General features: G+C 45.1%; 1 protein-coding gene across 9 annotated transcripts in view; it reads right to left on the reverse strand.

Moving 5' to 3' along the window:
- Window positions 1-18278, reverse strand: part of LOC124001571 (homeobox protein Meis2-like) — a 114548-nt gene that overhangs the window by 91870 nt on the left and 4400 nt on the right. For all 9 annotated transcript variants that reach the window (XM_046308477.1, XM_046308472.1, XM_046308471.1 and 6 more), the window contains 3 exons: window positions 18224-18274; window positions 17470-17619; window positions 7717-7831 (listed from right to left, as the gene is read on the reverse strand). In XM_046308477.1, the coding sequence (XP_046164433.1) occupies window positions 7717-7831; window positions 17470-17619; window positions 18224-18274 (316 nt within the window). The remainder of the gene's footprint in view (window positions 1-7716; window positions 7832-17469; window positions 17620-18223; window positions 18275-18278) is intronic.

The following is an 18278-nucleotide window of genomic DNA, read 5'->3' on the forward strand; positions in this document are numbered from 1 at the left end:
CACAGACACCTGAGTAGCAAGGCCTGGACACGTAGTGACACAGGTTACAACACCTTGGAGACCTCTTCATGTACTAATCTTACACATGTAGGAAAGTCATGCTGTAAAGTCTATTTTACGGCCAGGCCTGTGTAGGAAAGCTCTGGTTTTATCTGACGTCAGAGTCTCCTGCTTTGGCTAGGGTGTCACTAAGGTGTGTGGACACCGTGATTGATTGCCCAAATGCCAGTAAAAGCCACAGGCGGAAAGCACACCAGGCACATCATGATAGCTCTTAATTTATTGTTAATGCGATCATTGTTGCCATTTAAGTGGTTTTGTAAGCAATCTACTGAGGCTAGGCTCCTCTTCCTAAACCTTTCATCCTGGCTGCCCTCATCCTGGCTGCCCTCATCCTGGCTGCCCTCATCCTGGCTGTCCTCATCCTGGCTGTCCTCATCCTGGCTGCCCTCATCCTGCCTGCCTTCATCCTGCCTGCCCTCATCCTGCCTGCCCTCATCCTGCCTGCCCTCATCCTGCCTGCCCTCATCCTGCCTGCCCTCATCCTGCCTGCCCTCATCCTGCCTGCCCTCATCCTGCCTGCCCTCATCCTGCCTGCCCTCATCCTGCCTGCCCTCATCCTGCTTGCCCTCACTCCACTTTCTATCGCTCTATCCTTTATTCTTTCCTTCTCTTTCGCTGCCCTCTGTTTTGAAAGAAGAGGGAAGAGGGGGGATAGCCTACGTGTTTACACACACACACACACACACACACACACACACACACACACACACACACACACACACACACACACACACACACACACACACACACACACACACACACACACACACACACACACACACACACACACACACACACACACACACACACACACCCTTGTTGCTGTGGTGGTGTGTTGTGGTGAGGTAGGGGCACTGGGTAAAAATGATCAGTCCTCCAACAGCTGGGAGTGACGGCAATGGAACAGCAGGTCCAGGCTCTGCTTTATTGTTTATCTGTTGTTTATGGGCCAGTATTCAGCTTTAATTACTACTCTAAATTAAATTTGAACAGGCACCCAGAGACAGCCAGCTATTTCACTCTGGGGCAGAAACAGCAGCCACAAAAACGCAACAAGACTTCCATCTTGCATTTTAGCTGAGTCCCTGGCTTCCTTCCTTTCTGTTGTGGTTTCATGATTATCTTCTCTCCTCCTCTCTTTTTCTTCCCTTACTTTTATTTGTGGGGGGCTCATTCAAGCACACAGAAAAGCTGTAGCCAGGCCTTGAAAGAAGAGAAGAAGAAGCCAAAGGTCCGGAAACTGCCAGATTCAGCAGGCCATGTTCGCACTGTGCTAGCTGGGGCTTTCTGGATACGGCCAGGGAGTCCTGTCCCCACCAGGAATGATCCCTCTCTAGTGAGCTCAACCACAATGACCCTGCCTAGAGGGGCCCCTGGCCAGGGGTGGGTGAGCTGCACACACTCCAACACACACTGAAAACACACACACCAAACCACCACCAAGGCTAGCACACTCCCGCCAACCCTTTTACCACTCTCTCTTTTTCTCCCTCAACCTCTCTCTCTCCCTCAACCTCTCCCTCAACCTCTCCCTCTCTTTCTCTCCCTCAACCTCTCTCTCTCCCTCAACCTCTCTCTCACTTTCTCTCCCTCAACCCCTCTTTCTCTCCCTCATCCTCTCTCTCTCCCTCCAACCCCTCACTCTCTCCTCAACCTCCCTCTCTCTTTCTCTCCCTCAACCTCCCTCTCTCTCTCTCTCCTTTAACCTCTCTCTCTCTCTCTCCCTCAACCCCCCTCTCTTTCTCTCCCTCATCCTCTCTCTCTCCCTCAACCTCTCCCTCACTTTCTCTCCCTCAACCTCCCTCTCACTTTCTCTCCCTGCATCTCTCTGGGGAGTCTATGTTTCTGCAGAACATGGGGGATTGTTCAATTGCTGAGAAAACGTACAAACATACTTTTTCTCTGCTGGGCCTTTTGATAGTGATAGGGGGAATAGTGTGGAGAGGCATTTTACTCACCACTCAAGATGTCAAAATGGATTTGCTTTTCATGCATAGCTAATAATTACAGGAGCAGTCTAAAGAGAGAGAGAGAGAGAGAGAGAGAGAGAGAGAGAGAGAGAGAGAGAGAGAGAGAGAGAGAGAGAGAGAGAGAGAGAGGGAGAGAGAGAGAGAGAGAGAGAGAGAGAGAGCGAGAGAGAGAGAGAGAGCAAGAGAGAGGGGGAGAGAGAGAGCAAGAGAGAGAGAGAGAGAGAGGAGAGAGAGAGAGAGAGAGAGAGAGAGAGAGAGAGAGAGAGAGAGAGAGAGAGAGAGAGAGAGAGAGAGAGAGAGAGAGAGAGAGAGAGAGAGAGAGAGAGAGAGAGAGAGAGAGAGAGAGAGAGAGAGAGAGAGAGAGAGAGAGAGAGAGAGAGAGAGAGAGAGAGAGAGAGAGAGAGAGAGAGAGAGAGAGAGAGAGAGAGAGAGAGAGAGAGAGAGAGAGAGAGAGAGAGAGAGAGAGAGCAAGAGAGAGAGAGAGAGAGAGAGAGAGAGAGAGAGAGAGAGAGAGAGAGAGAGAGAGCAAGAGAGAGAGAGAGAGAGAGAGAGAGAGAGAGAGAGAGAGAGAGAGAGAGAGAGAGGGGGGAGAGATTCCCTACCCTGAAGTTGTATCAGTAGTGAGGATGTTTCTGATATCTCAAGATAAGCTCAGAAGAATTCAAAAGAGCTGCTAATCCAAAGAACTGTAAGCCGAGCCAACGCTGATAGTCTGATGGTGGAGAGCAATGAGCTGCAATCTCTTAAGGAAAACTATTGAAACTTCTCCCATGTGCCAGTGCTGTTTCTTAAGCTAGAACACAGGAAGTCCTGCTCACAGAAAGTCTGAAGGTAATAATACATGCTTGTGTTTTTTAAAAGTGTGTGAGGGAATGAGGTGGAGAAGGATGAGACAGAGGGGGTTGGGGGTTAGCAGGCCTGTGTGCTGTACCCAAACCCTCTTTACAAGGTGTCAAAACCTTAACTGGCAATCTCTACTGACAGCTATGAGCATGCTTCACCTTGCTTTACTGCTTCACAGTAAATTATTCCGTAAGAGGGGCTACACATATTTTCTCACTGGTTAAATAGTTTTCTGGCAGGGGTTCAGAGTGCTGCTCAGTGCCGAGATACAAGCCAGAGATTACAAATGTACATTTTGCTCACAGCGACCATCTCGAGGCCTGTATCCACACCCACACACACACACGCACACGCACACGCACACGCACGCACGAACGAACACACACACACACACACACACACACACACACACACACACACACACACACACACACACACACACACACACACACACACACACACACACACACACACACACACACACACACACACACACACACACACACACACTCTTTCTCTCTCTGTAAGGAGGGAGAGGTATGTGAGGTGTATACTGTAATGTACATCTACCAGGAACTCTAAACTGTCAAAGTGATGTCTTCATTAACATGAGGAGGAAAACAAGAGGAGAATTCACACTCGCCAACGCATCCCCTCAGCTATGGTCAGAGACCCCCTGTGTAGATCTTATAGAATCAGGAACATTTCAAACACACGCTGGGAAGCACAAGACCCAAAAGGGTGTCCTTAAGACTTCTCCTTTAAAAGAAATTGAGGGATATTTAAGCCCCACACACCTTTTAAAGGGGTTTGCAGAAAAAGTCTGTTTTGTTTTGTTTTCTCACAGAACCCAAAGGATTGAACAGGAGCTCTTGTCTTTCCTTCCGCCTCCCTGACTCTCTCTCTCTCTCTCCTTATACCCCTCCCCTCATTCTTTTTTACCTCAACTAACCTCCACCCCTTTTAACAGAGGCTAACCTGTTAAATACCTCATTAACCAAGTAAGGCACACGTTTAGCTCTTTCACTGTGGACTTAAGTGTTCCGACTAAAGAGTGTATTTTTCTCATGTGGAAATATGGTTGAGATGGGAAGCCTGGCCATGCGTGAAGTGGAGTGGATAGGAGTGGGGACTCTGTCAGAGTGGAAGGGTCAGAGTCGGGAGTCAGGGAGAGCTTCAAGCGTTAACGTAATTGCAAGAATGTGAAAAATGAGGCGGCTGGGCTCCTGAGCGGAGCGAAAGGTCAGAGCGCGCCTCACACAAAACAACTGGCTGGAGAACGGCCTCATTAGACCATTAAATCAGCGGCCCCCTCTCTCTCTCCTTTCTCTCTTCTTTTTTCTCATTCACACTCTTTTTTTCTCTCTGTCTTGATTTCCTCTCTCAACTCATTTTCCCAAATCTCTTTTTTTCTCCACATTTCTCTTTCTTTTGCTCTATCCCTCTCTTCCATCTTTTCCTTGAGTTTGAAGGGCTTTTTAACCCAGGGCTTTGAGTTGAAGCTGTGTACATGATTTAGGCTCTTTTAATCTTGGGCAGGGAGGCCCAGGTCCTACGGGGTCCTCCTCGGCTTCCTGCTCCGCGTCGTACAGTAACTGTATTTGCCTATATTGATCAGCTGTTACTGGATCCGGTGCAGAGGAGTCGATAAGTGCTCTGTGGATTACAGGTCACTTGTACTTATGTGTGTAAAATAATCAATAGGCAGTGCATTTCTCTACTCCCCTGTTCTCTCTACTCTCTCTGTACTCTCTCTGCTCTCTCTGCTCCCCTACTATCTCTGTACTCTCTCTACTCTCTGTACTCTCTCTGCTCCCCTACTCTCTCTGCTCTCTGTGCTCCCCTACTCTCTCTACTCCCCTGCTCTCTCTACTCTCTCTGCTCTCTCTACTCTCTCTGCTCTATACTCTCTACTTTCTCTGCTCCCCTACTCTCTCTGCTCTCTCTACTCTCTCTGCTCCCCTACTCTCTCTACTCCCCTGCTCTCTCTACTCTCTCTGCTCTCTCTACTCTCTCTGCTCTATACTCTCTACTTTCTCTGCTCCCCTACTCTCTCTGCTCTCTCTACTCTCTCTGCTCCCCTACTCTCTCTGCTCCCCTACTCTCTCTGCTCTCTGTTCTCTCTATTCTCTCTGCTCTCTCTGCTCTCTACTCTCTCTGCTCTCTGCTCTCTCTGCTCCCCTACTCTCTCTGCTCTCTCTACTCTCTCTGCTCCTCTATTCTCTCTACTCTCTCTGCTCTCTCTGCTCTCTCTGCTCTCTCTGCTCTCTCTCTGCTCTCTCTACTCCTCTATTCTCTCTACTCTCTCTGCTCCCCTACTCTCTCTGCTCTCTCTACTCTCTCTGCTCTCTCTGCTCTCTCTGCTGACTACTCTCTCTGCTCTCTACTCTCTCTGCTCCCCTACTCTCTCTGCTCTCTCTACTCTCTCTGCTCTCTCTGCTGACTACTCTCTCTGCTCTCTACTCTCTCTGCTCTCTCTGCTCTCTCTGCTTTCTCTACTCTCTCTGCTCTCTCTGCTCTCTCTGCTCCCCTACTCTCTCTGCCCTCTCTGCTGACTACTCTCTCTGCTCTCTACTCGCTCTGCTCTCTCTGCTCTCTCTACTTTCTCTGCTCTCTCCCTTTCCCCCTTGTGCAAACCTCTTTTCTGCATCGCTTAGTCCCTTCTACTACTAGCTTTGCAGGAATGACAAACAATAAATATAAAATAAACCTGAATATAACGGAAAAGTCATTTGACAGATGTACCTACACCTACTTCTATAAATGGGGTAAATGTGGGTTAAATCTTTGAGCTAAATCTTAGAGCTACTTTCCACCTTGCTAATTTGCAGTGCACCTCGTGAGCCGGAGTTACTGTCACTGTCAAACCCCTTCCGCTCAGCCAGACAGCTGCCTGTAATGCAACTAGTCCTGACACGGGACCACCACAGGCCCACCTCTAGGAGTGTCTCTGTGGTCAGTAATGGTTCAGCAGCACAGCCACTCCAACAGGCCCACAGACTCAGACAGACTCTATGATTAAACCAGCACAACCACAGAACAGAAACACACACACCATCGATGCATTTTATTGCCTATTGGCAAAACGATAGCCATGATTGGACATGACAAGCGTCTGGCGTCTTGTGGAGACAGACTGTGAGAGAGAGAAGAGTGTGTGTGTGTGGTGTGATGAAACACCATGTAAACCCACGAATGGAAATGGACACAAACAATAACACACACTCGTGCACACATACACACACACACACACACACACACACACTGCCGCCAGTGAAAGGAGACCTGACTGCAACAGAGAACACTGAAAACAAGGGCAGTACAAGAAAGGAAAGGCTAATGGCTAATCAACACTGTTGTCTTAGCAAAGACACTAGTAACAGAGTTAGATCACTTAAGTTTGTTCTGTTTTGGTGTTGATGCATTGTGTTGATGCCTGTGTTTCAATAGTTCAACACAATGTGAATACAAGAAGATCTAAACCGTTTAACTTTCCAAAATGCAGACTCACAGACATGACTTGCATTATTGGCTGGCCCTCGCTTCATATTCGTCGCCAAACCCACTGGCTCCAAGTCATCTATAAGTCTTTGCTAGGTAATGCCCTGCCTTATCTCAGCTCACTGGTCACCACAGCAGCACCCACCCATAGCACGTGCTCCAGCAGGTATATTTCACTGGTCACCCCCAAAGCCAATTCCTCCTTTGGCCGCCTTTCTTTACAGTTCTCTGCTGCCAATGACTGGAACAAATTGCAAAAATCACTTAAGCTGGAGACTCATATCTCCCTCACTAAATTTAAGTACCAGCTGTCAGAACAGCTCACAGATCACTGCACCTGTACATAGCCTATCTGTAAATAGCCCATCCAACTACCTCATCCCCATACTGTTATTTTTTTTCCTCTCCTTTGTACGCCAGTATCTCTACTTGCACATCTTCTGCACATCTTTCACTCCAGTGTTTAATTGCTACATTGTAATTATTTCGCCACTATGGCCTATTTATTGCCTTTCCTCCATTATTCTACCTCATTTGCACACACTGGCATATAGACATTTTCTATTGTGTCATTGACTGTATGTTTGTTTATTCCATGTGTAACTCTGTGTTGTTGTTTGTGTCGCCCTGCTTTGCTTTATCTTGGCCAGGTCGCAGTTGTAAATGAGAACTTGTTCTCAACTAGCCTACCTGGTTAAATAAAGGTGAAATAAAATAATAAAATGATAACTATAAAAAATGATAACTGTAATAGAATGTATGCATTATGATAGGCAGGCTGGCAGTCCAGACTATAAAAAGCACAAGCTGTTCTGAGCTCTAATTGGGCTTGTAGAGCTAAAAGTTAATATGTTTTAAATGCTAGAGAGAACTGGCAGAAATATCCTATTAACCACCAGCTTTCTTAGCACTCTACTTCTAAATAGCTACAGTTCACAGCAGTTAATATGCTGCTCTCTGTGTGTGTGTGTGTGTGTGTGTGTGTGTGTGTGTGTGTGTGTGTGTGTGTGTGTGTGTGTGTGTGTGTGTGTGTGTGTGTGTGTGTGTGTGTGTGTGTGTGTGTGTGTGTGTGTGTGTGTGTGTGTGTGTGTGTGTGTGTGTGTGTGTGTGTGTGTGTGTGTGTGTGTGTGTGTGTGTGTGTGTGTGTGTGCGCAAGTGAGAGAATATTAACACTTTAACACCATTTATAATGAGCAGTAATTGTAAATTTGATCGTCTCCAAAAGTAGTGTGTTGGCAAGTCTTTCAAATATTATGTTGCATGTGTGCTTGTATGAGTGTGTGTGCATGTGCATGCCTCTATGTGTGTATGTGTGGGGGGGGGGTGTGTGCTGGCTCACCTAGTTCGCTGCTGTTGTCGCCGCTCTGTGAAGCGTGGCCCCCACTGGAGGGCCCTGGCGTGCCGGCCGAGTGTGTGGAGGTGGCGTCATCGTGGTCTCTCCAGGAAGCTGGGTTCTGCATGGGTTTTACAAAAAGAGAGAGAGAGAGAAAGAGAGAAGGATTCATCCGTCCGCATTCCCCATCCAAACCGCAAACCAGGAGAGAGAGAGAGAGAGAGAGAGAGAGAGAGAGAGAGAGAGAGAGAGAGAGAGAGAGAGAGAGAGAGAGAGAGAGAGAGAAAGGGAGACCACATGAGTATGTTGGAAACATGAGAGTGACATCTGTAAGAGTCTACAGTGCAGTGAGGATCTCTTGGACTGCTTACATTTTCTGGGCAAGCAAAGAGTTCCACTCATTTTGCCCCTCACACACAATCAACAAGGCCACTACAATCAAAGGCTGAAAAGAAAAAAGCTTAGTGCATTAATAAACCGTCTGGCACTAAAGTCTCAACTCTGCAATCAGACAGTTTCATGAATACATAAGAGCACACAACACAGCGACGACGGTTAATGTGTCGTCTGATTCTGAACGCTGCAGGCAGGGCGCTCGCTGAAGAATTGTCTCAACACATATGGCCGGGCCCCGTGGAGTTAGTTTATACCGTAACCAATTGAGACTTCCGTGTCAAGTGAGAAATATCGAGGTAAGAAGCCTAAATACACCGCAAGAGCTATTCATCATTAGCACTGTCAGAGATGAAAATAAGATATGACAGTGATTCTCCCTCTAATCTGCCAAAAATGCACACATACACACGCCCCTACACACACACACACACACACACACACACACACACACACACACACACACACACACACACACACACACACACACACACACACACACACACACACACACACACACACACACACACACACACACACACACACACACACACACACACACACACACACATTACTCCTACAGAATAAACCGGCTCAAATACTGGTCCAGTAATAGTTTTTACAGAAAAATATAGAGCTCATAAGTAGAGTTTTTCCTTTCTCTCTCTCCTTCCTCTCTCTCCTGGTCTTTCCCAGGTCCCTGCAGGTCCGGACCGGGAAACAGGAATTCTACAGTACTGTACAGGAAAGGCTTTATCAGTGCCACACGAAGGCAGGCTAGAGGGGGAATTTCCTCTGTCATTCACACCACAGAGAGACGGACTGTGAGACACACAGCACAAACAGACACATGAGTCACACACACACAACCACACAAACACACAGGATAGCCTATTCAAATATAACTCATCACCTGAACACGATGACAAAATGTTGGCGAATGCTGGCCCAACGTTGTCTGGGGGCCTGGAAAAGCAGCCCCTTGAAAGGAGCCCAAGCCAAACAAACACAGGCCTGCACCAAGGCTTCCCACAAACCTCATCCCACTTCTCCCCGCTTGCTTTTTTCAGTCTCAAACACACACACACACACACACACACACACACACACACACACACACACACACACACACACACACACACACACACACACACACACACACACACACACACACACACACACACACACACACACACACACACACACACACACACACACACACACACACACACACACACACATACATATATGAAAAGTGGGAGGGGAATACATGGCACAGAAATATTTCAAAAGAGCCCGTTTTTTTTACCATTCTGCCTCAGATGGGTAGCGCTCGCGCTGAACTTTCGCCTGCTAGTGAGGCTGTCCCAGTTTGAGTGAGCTGTTCTGGGGGAGGACAGACAGGGGAGGGCCTGGAGAGGAGTTCACGGGGAGAGGCTATGAGACAGCAGCACAGAGCGGTTCGCTGACTGGCTCGCCGGTTCCCTTGGGTGCCGGGTCCTTATGTGCTCCTGCTCCAGCTGTGCCTCACAGCTCAGCAGCCCTCCTTTTATCTGGTACGTTTTCAGGGAGGAAGGCTGTGTTCTCAAACAGCTCAGAGCGGGGCGGCAAACAGCAGACAGACGCAGGCCCTTCAGCCCCAGCCACGGCGCTCCACTACAACCCCTCTCAGCGTCAGCTGTTCACCGGATGGCAATCAGATAAAGAACTGGGAGAATTACCCAGAAGAGGAGAGGAGGTGGGGGGGGGGATAAGGCAGGCCGGACCGAACAATAGCCCCCCGTGGATTTGAGGCCTTCTGAACAAGGGAGTGGAAAAGAAGAACGTCCCTACTTAATTAAGAGTGGACGGATGATTGGGATCTACTGCTTACCTGGGCTATTGATCAGATATATGGGCTGAGATGGGCTTTGATGTGTCCAAGAGCCTTCGTTTACAAGTATGGGTATATTTTTTTACATAGAGAGTAACATCACTAATGTTAGACATCTCATAACTCTTCAATTAAGTCTCCGAGCAAATGTCATTAAAAAAATTTTGTAAGTGAACGAGAGAGAGAGAGAGAGAGAGAGAGAGAGAGAGAGAGAGAGAGAGAGAGAGAGAGAGAGAGAGAGAGAGAGAGAGAGAGAGAGAGAGAGAGAGAGAGAGAGAGCGAGAGAGAGACATAGAGAGAGAGAGAGAGAGAGAGAGAGAGAGAGAGAGAGAGAGAGAGAGAGAGAGAGAGAGAGAGAGAGAGAGAGAGAGAGAGCGAGAGAGAGAGAGAGAGAGAGAGAGAGAGAGAGAGAGAGAGAGAGAGAGAGAGAGAGAGAGAGAGAGAGAGAGAGAGAGAGAGAGAGAGAGAGAGAGAGAGACAGAGTGAGAGAGAGAGAGAGACAGAGTGAGAGAGAGAGAGAGAGAGAGAGAGAGAGAGAGAGAGAGAGAGAGAGAGAGAGAGAGAGAGAGAGAGAGAGAGACAGAGAGAGAGAGAGAGAGAGAGAGAGAGAGAGAGAGAGAGAGAGAGAGAGAGAGAGAGAGAGAGAGAGAGAGAGAGAGAGAGAGAGAGAGAGAGAGAGAGAGAGAGAGAGAGAGAGAGAGAGAGAGAGAGAGAGAGAGAGAGAGAGAGAGAGAGAGAGAGAGAGAGAGAGAGAGAGAGAGAGAGAGAGAGAGAGAGAGAGAGAGAGAGAGAGAAAAAGGCGTCAAGAATCACAGGCAGTGTATGATGTATTTAGCCAGAGCCAGACTCCAAATGGCCTCTTGTTGTTCTAAGGGAAGAAAATGACTGGGTTCCACTTCCTGACACTGAAACACCCATTGCCGGCCAGACTGGCCTAGAAAGCTACTATACATTACAGTACGCTAACTAACTCCCTCTCTCTCTCTCTATCTGTCTCTTTTTCTCTTCACATCCACAACACTGCAGCCAGCCAGGTCAACTTCTAGTCTGAGGGCCAGCTATGCCAGGGAACCACATGGATTTAATGCAACGGCTGAATCGATAGGACTTCATTTAGCTATCATTGCACAGTAATGTGTCATTTTTAATGGCTCGGGTACTAAATTAAAATCAGAGACACCTTAGCTAATGGTGTTAAAGGGAGTGATATTTGGCAGTGAATTTCTAGCCAGAAGTACAGTAAATGGAAGCTTGGCCAGGGATCTAGGCCTGGACTAAACTAAGCCTAGTTGGTCACAGTAACATAAGCAAAGACCAAACAACGGTAAGATTATTATGTAGGGCCAATCATATGCTGATGTTTTCATTTGGTCAAACAGACGCCTCGGTGTGCATATCTGTCACTCACCTCTCTTCAATAACCGCTCTCGCACAACATGACAAGAAATATCACAACACCGGCATTAACTTTCCACACTCAACAAGGTTAACCTTTCTGAGGTAGGAAGGGTGTTTGAGTCCATTACACTTCAAACAAGCTGGAGGGAGAAAGAAAACCTAGGTCGCCGAAAAGGGTCTTCCTTCATCAATCTAAAAACCAAGAAGACGAAAAAGCAGGCAGCACCACGTCATGTGACTACTCCCTGTAGCTTGGCATAATTACGAGTCAAAACATGGTTCACTCCATGCTCTTCTCTAATTGTGTTAAAAGAGCACTGTTACCAGGAGGAGAGACGAGAGCAGCAACGAGCAAACACAACACAACACACAGCGCAGGCAGACAGACAGGCAGACAGACAGACAGGCAGGCAGCACAATAGATAGACAAGATGGAAAATAAGATACAAGGCAAGCCTGGTCTCCCGGGGCTGACTTTTCTATTTGCTGGGGTTAGCGTCTCACAGCTGATAATGCAAGTTGTAATTAATATAAAAGCAGGAGACAATATGGGGGAGAGGCTTGTAGTGCATCAGGGCCACAGGAGAACAACTCACTCCTCCACTCCTGTTCTCCTCCTTGTCTCATGTACACACGTCTGACATGCCCATCGCAGCAATTTCACCTGCTTTTCCCCCCTTGGAATTTCAAATCAAATTGATTTAGCGCTGTCATTGAATTTTGTTCAAATTCCCAAGATACCTAAGGGGGGGGGTTTGAAGAAGAAAAGAATGCAGAGTGATTCAGGGGGACTACACTGGTGTATAGTGTAGTCTCTAACAACACTTCCTTCAACGGCTCGGCCTGGGAGGCTCCTGTGCTGAACATGTCCCATAATGCTGACACACTAGAAACATACAGATTCATTCATCATAGCCGGCTGACATTTCAAGACGCATCTTGCCACCCCTCGTAAGCAGTTACAAGTCCTCGGACATTTTGGACGATTTTTACACGTAATTATAGAGACACGCCAAAGAAAGATGTTAAACGTGAAGGTACTCTTCTGCTGAACAACTGAGCATTTTTTTACAAGACCCACATTTATCCTTTGAGAATAGAAAGGAAACATTAATTAAGTAACTAATAATTCACTGTTGTGTGTTTTAAGAGAGGCCTGGGTGACTGCCAGAGTGTATGGTGGGGGATTTACTTCAGGGCGAAATAAGTCTCATTCCACTGAATGGCACATTACATGTGCAATCATTCTATCAGAAGGCACAGATAAGAACGGGATTCCACTCCATTGAATGCTATGTGATTAACGACATCGACTCATACCAACACCAGAACATTACTCGTCAATCTGAACAACTGATTGATTCAAAAAGACATCTCGACCACAGATGACAGCATCTTAGAATACAGCTCAAATATTTCAAATGACAAAACAACAAGAAAAGGTATTGCGAATACACACCCCTGGGCAGTAGTCATTATGAATATGCACGGTTCAATAGGTGTAAAAATGCAAATCATCTGACAACTAATAGTACTACAGCTTTTGAAACGTTTTTATCCCCGGCTCAGTTGTAGGTTGCACCGGCGTCCATTGCACGGAGTTAGGAGGGAGGGAGCTAGGAGGGAGGGAGCTAGGAGGGAGGGACGGGCGAGTAGGGATTGTGTGTATTTCTCTCCCTTACTACCCATATTGATTAGACATGCCTGCCAACAGGCCCCTGCATCTGAACACAAATCAAATAGGAAACGTCGGCCCGGACGTTCTACCATCACAAAACAATTGTCTGGAACGGTGCAGTCAGGCCACTCAACTACATATTATTTTTGACGGGGGATCCAAACAGAGACAGTTTGGTCGGCGAGAGCTGGTGCTAGTTCAATTAGAACATCTTCCAAAATGGAGAAATTCCACGGTTCGACAGCACCGGAAGCCCCGGAGGCTAGACGTAAGGCCAACGCAGGGAGGCAGAGTGTATGATTACGGAGCAAAGCGCGTGTAGTGCTAAGCATAGGAACATAAAGAAACAGAACATACATTACATGTGCAATGACAACAACAAACGCCATTGTACGTTGTGCAAAGATGTCATATTATCGGTTTGATTCCTTGTCATCATCATTCCATCGGATCAATGGGCCCAAGCCTTTACCAGAGAACCAGATGTAAACACTAGTGTTTTCTCTCTGGCCGTGCAGTGCTAGGATAACCTGCGTAACCTTTGTGGGAACTACAACCGGCAGCCCTCAAGCGTCGAGTGAAAAACCGAGAGTGGCAGAAAACTCAAATCCCACAATATTTCTTCATAACAGACTATGCACAAGTCGTAAAAAAAAGATGTCAACAGCGTGCGCATGTGTTGGGGTGATAAATCAAATCTTGGCCAATATGTACAGCTTGGTGGAAGAAGGCTGTACAATAGACACGAGGAGGCACAAAGAACAAATTCATTAGAACAGATCATATTCCGCAACCATTATTTCTAGGCTATTTGGTGCCTTAATTGGATGTAGCACAGAGAAGGCAGAAATGTCATTTCATTAATTAAAAGACATGCGAGTACAGCAATAGTCATAGAAATCCAACGTAAGAAAGCAACAGTGCCATAAAAGGCTCCCTCTGACAATGGTATAATCCAATCAGCTCTGACAATACAGCGTTGAAGTGTAAATAACAGAGGACTTATTAGGGTCTACTGTCAGGTAGAGAATTGAGGGGGCTAGAGAGGGAGAGCAGCCAGGTCACATCAGATCGACTTCAGTATTTGACGTTTGTCCTGGTCCCCAGGACGTTGGGAGATGCCTTCAATTACCGTCCACTGGGGGCAACGTGAGCACCTATTACCATCTAGTAGGCTTGCGTGCTCTGGCTCCGAGGATCGGGGGTTCAATCCCAAACCTTAACTCTTACCGTAACCCCTATCCCAGCCATCAACCCTTACCTTAAGCAGTCGGAATGAATGCCTAAGCTTAACTGTCAAAATTGTACGTTTATCCACTGGACAAACGTTGAATACTGAAGTCAGACCATGATACCTTGTTAGAGAGAGAGGGAAAGGGAGAGGGGGAAAAACAAGCTCAACGGGCTGTCTCCGTGAAGAGCCTCATCATCTCCAGCAAGCCCAACTTTCACCAAATGAGATGTAGCCCTGGGCTATATATTAAAAATGCATATCAAAGCAAAGAAAAATGGACGTGAGAGATTCTAACTAAATAAATTAGCATATCTAACTATCAAATTGCCTTCCCCTCTCCAACTAGAAGAGAGGATAGAAATGAATAATAAAACAGAAGCAAAATAAATAGTAAAATAAATAAAACAAAACAAGTGTAGCTGCAACTCAGAAACCCAACAGTAGGCCTACACACACGTGTTGCTATACACCGATTTCAATATTGTGTTCACTCATTATATTCCTCGTCGTATTTGAGGCATATACAACTCAAACTACTAAAATATGATATGGAAATGAGTGAGCATAATGTGGGGGATATAGTCATTAACTACAGGGTTTTAGGGCCTGGATAAGCACAGGGCACTATAATATATACTCTTCTGTTGTATGCATCCGGTATTCTTCATGACCCTTGACCTATAGTTTGAGCCATACTGTTTTTACTTTTATATCAGCAATTATATTTTGCACTGCATTTCACATTACTGTCAAGAAGTATAATAAAAAGTCGATACATGTAAGTGCAACAATAAATATATGCTCAGCCTATCACAGTACACGTTACGTTTATACCAACGTAACAGTCCGTGCATACTGCACATCTTATTTTATACTGCACATCTTATTTTATACTGCACATCTTATTTTATACTGCACATCTTATTTTATACTGCACATCTTATTTTATACTGCACATCTTATTTTATACTGCACATCTTATTTTATACTGCACATCTTATTTTATATATCTTATTTTATACTGCACATCTTATTTTATACTGCACATCTTATTTTATACTGCACATCTTATTTTATACTGCACATCTTATTTTATACTGCACATCTTATTTTAATTTTATTGTTTAATATTTTTTTTTAAACATTTGAATAAAGATCATCTGAGAGCCTGTACATTATTAGCCTGTAATCACACTACATACAGTTCAGCACTATAGTCGCTCAGTAAACAAGATATAATAGAAACGCATACGCAACCTCCCTCCGCTTTAGTAAGGCTTGTGCCCAACAATTAGCTGTAGTAAAATGATCAGTGCTGCCACAAGAGAGAAAGAAATCGCCTCAACCTATATAAAACAACTCATGAAGTGGTCAGTGAGAACGATCCCAAGATAAATGACGTGTCGTGCACCTTCGCGTTTGTTTATTGCTGCTCCTGATTTTATGTATTGGCATATTTAATGACCTAATTATCAAAATAATATTTCTCACAACTGGACCCGATGACAATTGCATAGGTCTAAACATTGCGAGGGATAAACATTGCGAGGGAACATTGGAAATTGGCTTGAATATCAACCATCTGCCACGAAACTAAACAGGCTAGTTTATCTAATCTCTTCAGTATAAACAACAGAATGCCTCATTTCTACACTTTAGCCTATTCTGGAGAGGAGCTCCACCGTGTTGAGCTTTTAACCGCTGCTCGGCCCCACTTTGCTACGGGTGTTAATTGTGTTTTAATTCACCTTATGCGTTGCACACTGACTGCGCAACTCAACGCTATTATAGCTAGACCCAACAGTTGCAGCGCAGTGACTTTGAATAATACTTACATTTACATTTACATTTAAGTCATTTAGCAGACGCTCTTATCCAGAGCGACTTACAAATTGGTGCATTCACCTTACTTAAATCTGCTTTCATTCCTAATAGGCTTGGGCTCGTGCTGCTCAGATATAAACCAGTCACTCTGTCACGAAATACACACCGCGAATTCACCAAAACGTCATCCCTACAACCTATTTAATAGGGATATTAGATCTGATCCCAGATATTAAATCAATAATGAATTATCAACGTTAGGCCTTTATACAATGCACCGATTATATGCAGCGTCCCGTTTTTACACCGAACAAGACGCGTTTAAGGCACGGGATAAATCTTGAAATTTAAAGGCACTGTACTTCAGGTGTATGTAATTGAATTCATTATTATGGAAACTCAAGGCCATAAAATTGGGGTGCAGAGGAGAGAGTCACTGCAGAGCAGAACCACAGGGCGATCAATAAGAAACAATTAAACACATTAACAGCAACAGCAAGTAACGCCATTACTGCACTGCCAAGCCGTGAGGTAGGCCTAATACCACATTATGAACTTGACATTGATGGTAGCCCATATTGAATATCACTTTCGCCCTTTCTGCAGCAAAATACGAAAGCTTTTTTACGCACGCCCCAAATCATTAGTCTCTTACACTGTCTCTCGGAATTGTGCCCTTGCTTTTTAAAATCATTAGTCCACTCCAAAAACGTGCTATTCTATTGTAATTCTGAGCAACATTTAATCGCTTTCACATTCAATGTCCAACAATCCATATCCCCCAAAAACAAAACAAAACACACAAACACACACAAACACACACACACACACACACACACACACACACACACACACACACACACACACACACACACACACACACACACACACACACACACACACACACACACACACACACACACACACACACACACACACACACACAGAGACAAACAGTAATTATACACACATGAATGCCCCTAATCAAAAGACTAAAACAATAACTCACTGCATTGTATCACAAATGACTTTTGACCCAAAAATATCGATTTCCCAAATGCATCTGCAGCATGCAACAGCACCAACAGGCCTACTGCTGAGGACATATACCACAACACAGGCTAAACGGTGACTATAATGACAGTTCACACCATGTAAAACAATCAACAAATTACACCTTTAGTAAAATACATTTGAAACAACTTCTAACGACAATAAAATGTCTCAAATGACTATTTGAAAACGTCTACTTCAATATGACAAACAACAAACAACACGCACTCACAACAACGACGCCGTAACAGGCCTCTATAACTTTCTGATAAAACGACTATAAAGATAGAAAAGCTTATTACTTACGTGATCGGCAAGGTTGGTCGAAGATCCTGAGAGCTCTTCGTGGTCTGACTTCGAGCTTCCATCCCGCTCGTCAATAACTAGATCTATTGGCATTTTTCCTTTCAAACAACTGATGTACCGGTGGCAAAAATTGTCGCAGAGCTCGTGCACCTAGAACAAGGAGAAAATAAAAAATGGTCAGGATAGGGAAACGGTGCAGACAATCCAAGAATATCTAGCCTACAATTAAGGGGCATTATCCGCGCAAGGAAACAATAGTCACATTGTTGCAGCTGTTATTATTCTCTTGAGACCAGGGCAACAAGTTGAACGGAAAAAAATAAACACCATGCGTAAACTCGGCATATAATAACCAGTTGAGGCCAAATCTCCAGCCTTCAAACCTGAGATATTACCATAACAATAATGCCAAAGCATTAGCAATACGGTCAGTGATTTGTATAGGCCCAAGTGTGTGAATTCAATCCAATCACTCGGAATTATTTTATGAGTCTCTTTATGACAATTAAACATTACGGTATTTTAATAGTTGAATATGAATGTTTCTCTTAATAATGTATTACATCACATAGAATATAAACTCATTTTCAGCTAAATTTAAAAACTGTCTAACTTTCACATTTGTGCTACAAATTAGGCTACTTTACTATACGAGTTATGTAAATACAGGGCCACATGCAGAATCTAATGCGGATCACGTCTCAAACACTATAATCACACAATAAAAATATGAATTGTAAAAATAAAAAAATACCTTTTCTAATTCCAAAAGGTGAAATCGTAATACTTGTATGGCTTGTATCATCTGA

The sequence above is a fragment of the Oncorhynchus gorbuscha genome, linkage group LG17, assembly GCF_021184085.1.
Source record: "Oncorhynchus gorbuscha isolate QuinsamMale2020 ecotype Even-year linkage group LG17, OgorEven_v1.0, whole genome shotgun sequence".
In the NCBI taxonomy this organism is placed as follows: domain Eukaryota; kingdom Metazoa; phylum Chordata; class Actinopteri; order Salmoniformes; family Salmonidae; genus Oncorhynchus; species Oncorhynchus gorbuscha.